The sequence below is a fragment of the Musca vetustissima genome, unplaced genomic scaffold (assembly GCF_032173495.1).
Source record: "Musca vetustissima isolate MV318-11 ecotype Yass unplaced genomic scaffold, APGP_CSIRO_Mvet_v1 utg48820, whole genome shotgun sequence".
Lineage (NCBI taxonomy): Eukaryota > Metazoa > Arthropoda > Insecta > Diptera > Muscidae > Musca > Musca vetustissima.
Window position 1 is genome coordinate 1 of NW_026876895.1, and position 12,682 is coordinate 12,682.

The 12,682-nt window shown below is 36.2% G+C and overlaps 1 protein-coding gene across 1 annotated transcript; it reads right to left on the reverse strand.

Moving 5' to 3' along the window:
• Positions 1-2,127: 2,127 nt before the first annotated feature.
• On the reverse strand, positions 2,128-12,447 carry LOC133321417 (probable WRKY transcription factor protein 1; the record flags this gene model as incomplete). Its single annotated transcript, XM_061530504.1, has 5 exons — positions 12,378-12,447; positions 11,751-12,179; positions 6,806-6,863; positions 6,505-6,573; positions 2,128-2,853 (listed from the first exon to the last, which is right to left on the reverse strand). Coding segments are annotated over exons 1-5 (1,291 nt in total), but the record flags the coding sequence as incomplete, so codon positions are not given.
• Positions 12,448-12,682: the final 235 nt, after the last annotated feature.

A 12,682-nucleotide genomic window follows, 5' to 3' on the forward strand; every position in this document is an offset into this window, starting at 1 on the left:
TCCAAAGGTGATCATGGTTGGAAAATAATTGGACAAACGGTTAAGATGATCAATATGCGCTGTTCGAGCTACTTCATATTTCAGATGAGATTGTTGATTAAAGCAAGTTCCATAGCTGAATAGAAGGTTAGACATGGTGGAAAGTTAACATGCACTCCCGTCATTACTCTTATTTCAGCTCAGGTTCAACAGTGACAGAGTTGGCCAAATGTATCTTGACGGAAAAGGCGACAAATGGTTATTTTGATTGAGTTAGCGATTGCTAGATATGTACATTACGATCCTGCCTATCCATTCTCCATAAAATCGTAGTGTCCTGGTACCCAGCTAGCCGGTATCTGTTAGTGTTTCCAAAGCTGTTCTACACTCAAGTACGACTTCTAACCTTTAAGTGTACTCAAGACCTAGTCGTTCACAGTAGACGCCAGTCGCAGTACCTTCTTCCATCTTGGAACCGTGTGTGATAAAAGCCGGAGTGTTAATACTGTTCCAGTCGTCAACGACGACATCTACATATGAAGTCGCTTAGTTTTCCGCGTTGGACCACTTTGAGCCAAAAATACTGTCCATAGGACACTACGTGCTGCCTGACACTTTATTTTAAGACTTAGGCGCATTTAAGTTAGTAGGTTTAAATTATATTACGCGTTGTGAGATAATAAAGCGAACTGAAAAAGTGGTTTAACAACTTAGTTTGGCAGATATTCAATCGCACCTCGAAATGTATAACGATATGGCGATATATCGGTGCATACCAGTGGTCTTAATTTTTCCAACTGAATTGTATGTAATTTAGTATTTTGAGCTCTCAGTGGGTAGCTACTTAAAATAATTATCAATACTGATCCTCTTTTGAGGATAGCCCCATATTAAGAAATCTCTCCCAAGTTCAGTATTTTGCAGAATTTTGAGAACGTTTTTCAATCAAATCGGCAACCGTAATGTCTATAATTTGATATTTTAAAATCCCCCTACCACAAATTACAATTTTCTATATTTTTGGAATTTCTGACCCGATTTTCAATAATATTTGTAGATTTCAGTGGATGTCAAATCTTCATACCACAAATTTATTACCGGCCGGTCTTTGGCTATCCTACTCCATCACACTCGGGTAGTTGCAGTTGTTTTTGCATCTTTCCATGTAAGATTGGTTGAATTGTTGGTTGACCTCGATTTATTGATCCTTGTGGATTCCATTCTAACGCCATTCTGTTAATGCTATGGCCATTTTTTTCTCAAGATGTGGCCAATTCATCTCAATACCCTACGTTTTATCTGTTTTTGTACGGGTTCCTGATTTGTTAGGTTCCACAGCTTTACTCAGCTCTATGGTGTTGTGCCAGAATATTCTGCATATGCTCCTGAGGCATTTGTAAGGTTTCACTGCCGTATTGCAGAGTCGACTTTATACATGCTTCGAATATTTGAAGCTTTGTTTTCCAGGATATATGAGAGCTTCTCGACATTTTTAAACAGCGTTGGTGTGAAACTCCCATCTTGTTTATTGCTTCCCATACTGCTGTTCGTCTGATGGTACCGAAAGTTTTCTTGAAATCAATGAACAGTAGATACAGGAAGCTCCATTCTATATATTGTTTTATTCGTCGTAGGGCGTTGGTCTGGTCCATCAAGCTTCTGAATGGTCTGAAGCCAGTTGGTTATTGTTATTCATGACTACGGCCATCAAATAAAAACCCAGGATATTTATAGGTATTTATATTGTCCTAATGATGTTTTTGTCTTCCAAATATTTTACAAAAAAATTCACTGATAGAGCACCCAATGAATGATAGAGCACGCAATGACATGCAATCGATATTCGTATGTTTTCATCCTTCTTTAAAAGGAATAAACGAGCAAAATTTAGAGAAGGAACCAATTTAACATGTTGTTATTGTATTTCCATTTAAGTTAACAATTTTAATTTAACGCCATAAATTCTTTAATATATGTGTGCGTATATCATATCATGAATAATCTTGTCAATTTTATTTTATTTTTCTTGCTTCCAATTCAATTATCTACCTTCAAATATGTAAAGTCCTTTGGATCTCAATCTAAAATCCTTCGTAATACATACCAATAAACCAAACAAATTGCCAAAAGGGATTATTATTCACTTACCATTGCTAACATCCAAATCAGGTGTATTAAAATCCTTGGGAAAGTGTAGATTTGCAGGCACTATATCATCTTCCTCCTCCAACAATAGACTCGAATATGAGTGTGTTGTATTGTCACTTCGGCTACTAATTTTACCACCACTCGAAGAATTTCGGGATGAATTTGAACCATTTAAAGCTACACCATCGACACCTTCAGCACCACCACATGCATTACCTGAGTTTTCTATGTCTAGTACATCGCCGACAATGACCTGATGTTCATCGACGGGTAAATCATCACCACTGCTGCTCATAATATCGTCATCATCATCGTCCTCCGGATCATCATCATCATCGGCATCTTCACAATCGCCGTCGTCGTCATCATCATCATCGTCACCATCTACGGAATCGCTAAGACTAACACCTACTGAGCCACTGCTAAGAACACCACCCGCACCCTCCTCCTCTTCTTCTTCCTCATCACCAACATCAATGTCGTCTTCAATGCTATTGCTGTTGCTGCTCACATTTGAATTGGGATCTAAAATGCCCTCAGCCAAACGTAAGTCGTCGGGTAAATGCGGTCGTCGTATATGCTGACGATGTAGCTTTTCCTCACCAGCTAATGCTTCCTGTTCGTCACTTTCTCCAGCCGATGGATCTGATGAGGGGGGTTCCAGTATTAATTCCGGTGAGGATGATGATTTATTATAGTTTTCGTCACTGTCACTCGAGGTGGCATCTTTTTGATGTTGTGGTTGTCGTTATTGTTGTTGTTTTTTAACCGGAAAATAGAAAGAAAAACAAAATCAAAACAAATTCAAAGGCAAGCATTCTATTCATTAGGGTATCCTCTTTGATTGTTATTTTTGATTGAGGGTTATCAAATTAGGGTGTTAATTTACCAACATAAGGAAACTTTATATACTCAAGGTAACTAAAGCATATATTTTTCCTTCTCGGCAGCTCCCAAACGCTATTTCTGAAACATTTTTAAACTAATGTGACGGTATTTTGAGATCTAATTGTTTAGCAAATCTTATTACCCAAAATAGTCAATATTGGCCAACATTTTAGTTAAGCTCCTCTTTTCCTAATCCCATTGGCTGGAATTGTTAAGGTTGGGGAAAAATAAGTCCATTTTTTTATATGGACTATAGGACTTTATTTAACATGCTTCGGAATGTCCGATTTGGTCCAAATATACACCGTTTTGTTGCCATTTTAAAGGATCTTCATACTGCCTCTCTCATAGAAGTCCTGCTCTCTATTTGCCAAAAACTCTAGTAGTCGATTTTCTCAATCCTCCCTAGATACCAATTTTTTATCATTAAAGAAATTTTGCAATGCAAGAAAAATATGATAATCGATTGGTGCCAAGTCCGAACTGTATGGCGGATTCATTAAAACTTCCCAACCAAAGCTCCCGAAGTTTTTGGCAGGTTATAGTAGTAGTCTAGCGTTGTCCTGGTAGAATATGTCACCTATCCTGTTGGCCAATTCTGGCCGTTTCTGGTGAATTGTAAATGGTTTGAAATAGTTTTATGGTCGATTTTTCTTCGATTTTATCGACATTTCCGACGATCGGCCTACCTGTGCGAGGTGCATCTTTAACATGAGATATTCCTGAAAGTAATCTACGAAACCTAAAAAACATAATTGGCTGTTACACCGTCTAACTCACAACTGAATGCACCAAACAAAAAAGGAAACTATTTGTTTGATCGATACTTTACGAGAAATCTATCAGTACAGCCATCTGCCGAAAAAATAATGGATTTCTTTTTCCACAACCTAATATATTTTGGATTATCATTGGGTAGAACATCTCCCTACAAAAAATGAACAATATTAATACCTTTCGGTATAGCCCTCATATAACGGATCATGAATCTCTTCTCATCGAAGACCTGGAGCTCTTTTTATTGAAGATCTGGACGTATCTTAACCGCTCTTCTTATCGCGGTATTTTGGATATCAAATCTTTCTACATAAAATTATCAATGTCAGACCATGTTTTAGTTTGGACCCCATATTTTATCACCGAATGCACATAAAGGTTCCCGCACCATTTTGGATTTGTGTAAGGTTTTGTCCGAATTTTCCCACCGAAGTGACATGTAGATCAATTTCTTCAGGGAAATCTGAAAAAAATATTAATCGGTGCTTGTTTCGATGTAGCCTCCATATTACGCCCCAATATTCGGTATTTAGGCGATTTTGGACACGTGTTTCAAGCAAATTGACTGTAAATGGTATTTGGGGTTCTCATTGTATAGCGCATCTCCGTACTAAAAATTATTAATATCGATCCATGTTTCAGAATAGGCCTCATCTCACTACCAAAATTTATCAATATCGATTTTCGTTTTGGTATAGCCCCATATAACAGTCGCTCCACTATACGGTATTTTGAGAATTTAAAAACATCTTCTTCTCGCGCCTTTTTTGGTATGTTCAAGGTCCCATCATAACATGTCACCCTCGTGGTGGAGGGTATAAAAAGTTCGATCCGCCCGAACGCAATATCGTTTTACTTGTTTACTTAAAATATTATACCGAACTTCAATTATTACAATATGTAATTTGTCATTTTCGTAATATTCTACAAAAATGTTGCTCATAAGATATTGGTGCGGTCCATAAAACTAGAAATCGATATTTTCAAGTTTTTTGCCGATTTCGATTGAGATCTTTGGGTATTTCACTCATGTTTAAGGTGTTCGCAATGCATCTCAGTTTACCACGTGGTTTATAAGGTTTCACAGCTCTATATCGCTTATGTTGTAGGGCAAGAATATCTTGCATTCTGAGGCATCGCTAAACTATCTCACAACACATACAAATTATCAAAACCTATCACAAGAAGCTTTAAGAAGAGATTTTTTCCTCTTACTCCTCTTAGGATCATAGGGCTTCAAGAAAGCACCGACATCTTACTTGGTTAGTTACCGTTGTTCTTGCATCTTTCCATGTACGATTGTTTTGCCATAGTTCTTGGATAATTATTCACCACCAGGTGTTTCTTGGTCGACTTCGATTTCTTGATCCTTGGGGATTCACTTCAAGCGCCATTCTGGTTATGCTATGGCTCTTTCTCTTTAGATTCAGCCAGTACATCTCCATTTCCTAGGTTAAATTTATTTCGCGCTCGCTTTTATTATCCTTTTCATTACGTCTGTTTCTGCACCACCACTTGTTCTTACAGTGCTTCCGAGATAGCAGAAGCTATCGATGTATTCAATTCCTTAGTCTTGTAACATGACCTTTGTTTTCTTCATATTAAATTCAAGTACAACATTGCGTGCCATTCTCAACAGATATTTTACTTTTGACTGATATCATCGGAATAGTCCAAGTCTTCCAGCTGTCCATGGTATGCCTCTTCTCAGAGAGCAGACTTCTTTCATTATTTCATCCAGTACAATCGTGACCAGCAAGGGCGACGTATGTTCCCGTTGTGAAGAACTGAGAGTTCCGCATTTTCGTACATAGTTTTTATTATTCCAATTTTTTTGGGGTACTCATTTTTTCTCAATACCTCCCATATGGCAGTTCGTCTGATGGTATCGAAGCTTTCTTGAAATAAATGAACAGTCGGTGTAGGGGTGTGCCATTTCACAGATTGTTCTATTCAAGAAAATCAATAGACAGGAGCGGTTACAAATAGTCCTGTGAATCGTCCTTTCGCTGTTCCACTGAAAGTGAAAGTTTTGCCGAAGACCCGAATGTGTCCTTTCCTTGTACTTCTCAGGAGTTAGGAACATTATGGCGTATTTTGTATTTAGATCTACAACTACATCCATATAAAGTCCAGGTCATGTAAGAACTGAAACCTGACCATTTACAACGTCGTAGATAAGTGGGATGGGAGCTGTTGCGTAGTTAGGATGTTACATCATGACAAGCTTTCGTATGGTGATAAATAGTCCGCATCTTTTTGTAATGAAAAAGGTAAGGCGTTGTCTGTCCCTGCTACTTTAAATGATGCGATGTTTTTAACGATCTGCAATAAATTTCGACATTGTACTAAATATCCAAAATTTGTTCCACTGAGGCGGAATTGTTCACAGCGTACGCCTGGATATGTGTTAAGTTTTATAAAATCGGTTCATATTTGGATATAGCCTCAATATATCTTCTCGATCGATTTTATCTATTACTATAAGATATACCGCACATATAGTATATACACAATATTATATAGGGTATCATTGGGTTGGACCCGTACGACTTTTGTCCTTTTTTTACTGGATAGGATTCTATATCTGCATTTTCAGATTTTAAATGTTTCCCAATCATATCCTTTTAACATCCTTATTTAATGACCCGATGTTTTTCTCACTCCCTCTACAATACATCACCTACAGAAATCACACACATTTATACATACCACGTAACTTGTCCAATATCAATGGATAGAATTCCTTTGCTGTCGAATTGTGTGGTTCATACTGCAAAACTGTAACGACAAGGCAAAAAGGAAAAGCAACGGCAGCAGCAACAACAGAAGAAGAAAAAATTAGTTATTTTGTTTAGTTGAGAAAAATAATAAAAAAGGATAAAATATGATTTAATTAGAAAGTTTCTCATATTTCTATTTGTCTTGAATATAAATAATGACATTTGTGTTTATTTATTTTGTTTTTACAGTTTTTGTTGTTTTGGTGAATGGTACACCAAGTGGTACTTACTCAGTTTGCAATATTTTAAAGCTTTTTTGTAATCCTTGAGCATGACTGATGACAGAAACTGGAATTAGGAGGGAAATGTAGAATGTTGGTTAATATCATATTTATTATCAGTTGCTAAGTTCTGATTAATTTATCAAAAAATTTCTTTCAGTATAAATATGTCCCAATTTCTGATATATCCTTTGTATACCCGATTTTAGAAACTTATGGGACTTTTTTCCAAATGAAATATCTGTCAATTTCAATTCACATTTCGTAAAATATTAAATTTAAGTTTTTTTTCAATATTTCCTCCGTTAACAGTTTTTAGTTTCAGGTCTTAATACCATCATTGGTATTTTCTACAAGTGGCCATTCTCCGACATAAATTGAAGTAATTCCCACAGGAAATTCATTTTTTACTCAATGATTGCACTCAGTAAAACAAACGGAAGTGGAAATACGATTTTTCCATTTGTTTGCAGAAATGTTTACATGCGAATGAAATGCTTTCCATTGGTTTACCGCAAAACTTTTCTTCTTCAAATTTGTTTTTGTTTTCCATGAGATGTTATTAAACAAAAATATGGTTCTAGGGGTATATGAAGAGACGCTACCAGGAGAGTTTACGTTGCCACACATATGATTGTAAAACACATAAGAAGAGGTATAATTTTACGAGGTATGGTTTGTGTCAGATCCTACACCAATACATAAGTATAAAAATAACAATGTAAATTTGTTGAAGTCTTATATTGTTGAAGGTCGAACATAAATATCACTGACACAAAATCGTGGCAATGGACGGTGGGGTGGGCAATTACTTATGGGCATTACAGCCTTTTTCGAGTATATGAAAAACCCAGAAGAAAAAATTCGTCATAGAGCAATTTTTAAAGTTATGTCGTGATAAGGTTTTTGCTGGTAACTCTAAAGTTCATGAAGTTTTTGACATCACATATCTTCAGTCAAATCAAATGACGTAAAACGTATACTCCTATCTCGAGTCCTTTTACGTCTTTTTCGTCCTTATTTTTTTGAATCGTAAACTATATACAAGACGAGATATTTTCATCACCAAATATTACACAAAAACTTCGCTCATAAGATTTTAGATTTGGCCCAAAAAGACAAGAATTCGATATTCGCATGTTTTCATCGTCCTTTACAACTTTTACCTGATCCTTGCTCAGAAAACCTTCAATCTACAAACACTAATACATTTTACATTATGAGGCAATGTCGGATTCGTCTGACATATTTATTATAACTATATCTCATTATGCTAAACTTATGCTCCGAATCGTAAAATTTTTTATACACATTTTCAGATAATTATACCGATTTTTGTACTAGTTTTAGTAAAACGATTAAACTTAAAGCCAAAGTCCAATCATAGCAATAAAGTGTCCAACGAGATCCAATACAGTAAAGAGAAAATCAAGCTTAACATCAAGGTTTTGTTCAGATTTTTCTTCGACTGTCGAGGTGAATCACGAATTCTTGTCACAAGATCGCACGATCATTAAGGAATAAACGTTGATATTATGTGTGGTTTGTGCATAGCAATGCCTCCGAAAAACGCACAGAATTGTTGAAACCCCTCATAATGGATAACGCCGGACTTGGCCCCAGTTGATTTTTTATCTTCACAAAAGTTGTGAAAAGGGAAAGTGAACTGCCTGTTGCAACGATTGCTGACATAGAGAATTGAATGAGGAGCAGGAATATTCTCCGTTATGCGCTAGAATTTTCAATGTCGAAAGAAGATAAATGTATTAGGTTGGGGAAAAATGAAATACATTACTTTTTATGAACTATAAGACTTTATTTAACATGCTTCGGAATGTCCGATTTTGTTTTAAATTTTAATGTAACTTCAAAAAAAAAAAAAAAAAAAAAAACTAGTAGACGATTTTCACAATCCTCCATAGATACCAATTTTTTATCATTAAAGAAATTTTGCAATGCAAGAAAAATCTGATAATCTCTTAGTGCCAAGTCCGGGCTGTATGGAGGATGCATTAAAACTGTATGGAGGATGCATCCTGGTGTAACACGACACCTCTCCTGTTTGGCCAATTCTGGCCAACTTCGATGGTGGTGCATCTTTAACATCAAAAATTCCTAAATGGAACCTACGAAACCGAAATTCACGTAATTGGCTGTTACAGTATCGGAACCATAAACACCATTCACAATTTTAGCCGCTTGGCAAGCATTTTCGCATTTGTCAAAAAAAGTGTAAAATATACCGAATTTTCTCTTTTTTCACTTCCATTCTTAACACCCTGAAACTCACAACTGAATGCACCAAACAAAAAACAGCAAAATAATGTTTTTACTGCGAAATGTCACCCTTCCAACAAGCATAAATCTGAAATTGTTTGATCGATACTTTACGAGAAATCTATCAGTAAAGCCATCTGTCCAAAAAATAATGGATTTTCATAGGCTGGAGGCAAACCGCTTGGTGTCAATATTTGAACAGTTTTTATATTATACTAGCGTATGCCCGCTAATTCGGTAGCGAATTGTTTTCACCGAAAACTATATAAGTCAATAGAGCTAATCAACCTCAACCTACACACCAATATCGACCATAATTAAAATTTGAATACAATTTCGTAACTTCACCCCATCTCTGTCCGCAACATAAATCTATTTGTATACCATTTTTTAGCTGTTGTACTCTTACAGTATTTATTTCCAAATTTATGATCCGAGCTCTATAGGGTCACCCAAATCCAAATTTTACCAAATTTAGTAAACCTATTTCCCAATTTTATTATACCAACCAGATTCATTTATTCAAATTTAGTACCATTAGTACATATAAGTACGAATTTCAAAAACTTCCTACATACCCCAGTCCTACACTCCAACAGTAATCTTAATTCCATAACTCAGGAGTCCAACCCATAGAGTTCACCTACATCTAAATTGTATCACATTTAGTACGTATATATAAATTTCCATAGGTACACACCTCAACAATCCTATCCACACAAATTCAAATTGTACGAAATTTTGTACCATTTAGTACACATTATTTCGTAAAGTTCCTACATATCCCAATCCTATACTCCAACAGTGATCCTAACTCCAAATTTAACGATTCCTGCTCTATCGGTTCACACAAAATTCAAATTGTACCAAATTATGTACCGTACATACGTCAATTCTACAATGCTGTAGTAATCTTTTATCGTAATTTCTGCGTTCCAGGTATATATTAGCGTTTAGTACTCTTCGTACACTTTTGTAAAAACTACAAAACTACCTACAACCTCCTTATATCGACCCTACTTCTCAACCTTAAATGCATTCCATTTTTATACCCTACACAATTATGCTGTCAGGTTATTAAAGCTTTATGCAGCCCCAAGAATTTGTAACGCCGCGAAATATTGGTCGTAGATTCACCTTTAAGTATACCGATCGTCATATCTCGACTAGCTGAGTCGATCTAGACATGTGTTTCCGTCCGCCTGTCCATTATAATTTGTAAACAGGATGCAGGTCACAGTTATGGACCAACCTTCACGGGATTTTGCATGTAGGATGGGTTCGGGCCAATGAAGACCCCCCATTGTTTTTGGTAAAGATCGATATTATTTAGGGGATGAAATGGACCCAAAATTTTATTTGTGTATGTTTTTCTGGTCGCTCAGAGACCGCAATTATGACCCGAACACCACGAAATGTTACACTGCCCAATAAATAAGCATGACAGTTTTGATGAAGATCGATCAATATTTAGGCGGTCAAATGGACCCAGACTTTTGTGTGAAAAATGACCAAATTTGTATTCTGGGCGTATATATTACCTTCTGAAGTGCATAGACCCGATATGTTGATAGTACAATCAGGAGGAGTGGTTGACCTTTAAATTGTACTCGGATGTGGGAGTTATACGTAAATATTTAAAGGTGTTTATATGTTATGATATTGTTTGGTATCACTATTACCCCATTAGAGGGCAGAAATGTCACGCTGATCGCTTTGAAATTTTACATGAACTTTCGGTTATGGTCATGGAAGTGCAGTGAACCGATAAATTTATTTTGTCAGATTTTTCAGTCGCCCTATTTTACACGGTGAAGGGAATCTGACCTAATACTTACAACGACTGTTTAGATGATGATGATGATCAGTCAATATTTGGGTATTGGTCAGATCAACCAACACCCAAAGTTACCAATTTTTTTATCGCGATAATATTCACTTCAGGTTTAGAAAGTGGAGCTGTTTACCTAAAATCGGTTAAGAGGAAAGTTAGATTTTAATGGTAATTGTGTAGGGTATCATATGGTCGGCCCCGTCCAAGAATATGAAATTTGTACCTAGGAAATTTCCAAGAAACCCTTTGATACATATCATATGGTTTGATATCCCACACTCCATCAGTGACCGTCATTCCAAATTTAAGACTTCTATCTCTACCGATTCGCCGAACACAAATGGTGTCATATTTAGTATTTTCGTACCGTACTAGTACGACTTTTCAATACCCAGCCCTATCTGATATCTTCGGACTAGTGGGATCTTTACCCCAAATTTCAAGATTCTAGCATCAGCAGTTTTGTATATAGATTCCATCGGATTTCAATGTAAGTTGTCATTTGGGGGCTATGAGTTGGTAAAATACCATCTCAATAATTTGAAAATTAGTTCCAGGCATTTACATACCTCCTATATAAAATATTTATATGGGAGGAATGTAAATTGCTGAACCTATTTTAAAAGTATTGAGGAATTCGTTTGCCCACTCAGAGCCTGTTCTTGCTCCTTCGAACCTATTTGTGAACTAATATTAGAGAATTTTAACCTGTTTCAATATTTTGAATATCTTCACTTTCCCTCACCTTTGCCTAAGGCATAAAATAAATTTCCAAACTTGATTATTCTTTGGACAGATTCCCTTCTTATTATTTTATTGGATTCCTTAAAAAAATTCTCTTACCTCGGCTAAGAATTCTGTTGGCGCTGATATGCTTTCATCGGCATCCGTATATTCGGAAAGACTTTGACTAAGATCTTCATTTGATAGTGACGTTGGCAGCTGTGGAGGGATGACTCCACCGCTGGAACATGCAGCCGTGCCGGCTGCATTTGAAGCTGCTGCCATTAAACTTTGGATGTTGTTGCCACTGTTGTTAATGTTGCTGTTGTTGTTATTATTGTTGTAATTATTGCTCTTGTTGTACGTCGATGTGGCGGGTGGTGTATTGTTGTTACTATTGCTGTGATTGCTGTTACCACGCCCAATGCTGTTATTGTTGTTTGTGTTGTTGTTGTTGTTATTATTATTGATATTTGTATTGTTGATTAAAATTGCTGTCGCAGACGTTGCATACACACCATTGCCATTCGATTCATCCATGAACAGTAACTATAGGAGGTGTTGTTGTTGTTTGTCAGATTGTTGTAATAAAACAAAAGAGGGAAGACAAAGAGAGAGAGAAAGGATTCAAAATAGTTATTTTTAATTAATTTTTCTGTAAGAAATCCAATTATTTTTACACCATTTGTTCGGGGATTGGACCATCCCCACCCAGCTCTTTCCTAAACCATGTCCATCCATACTTACATTCGACATGTTTCCTTTGATCTGCTACTGCTTTCTTTAGGTACATATATCTCAATAGATGTATGCTTGTATGTGTATCCGGTGTCTTTCGATGTGCGTGTTTTTGCGTTGCTTCTGTATCTGCTTCAATACTTCCGTTAAATCAATTTTATATATTTTCTTCCGTTTCGTCCGTTTTTCCTTTGTGTCTTACAAGAGCAGCAGCAGCGCATCACTGCTGACAGGTATACACAAAATGTTTACAGTTTTTTTTTTAATCTTAAATCAAGCTTTAAGATTTATTATTAGTAATTTTGGTGTTGTTG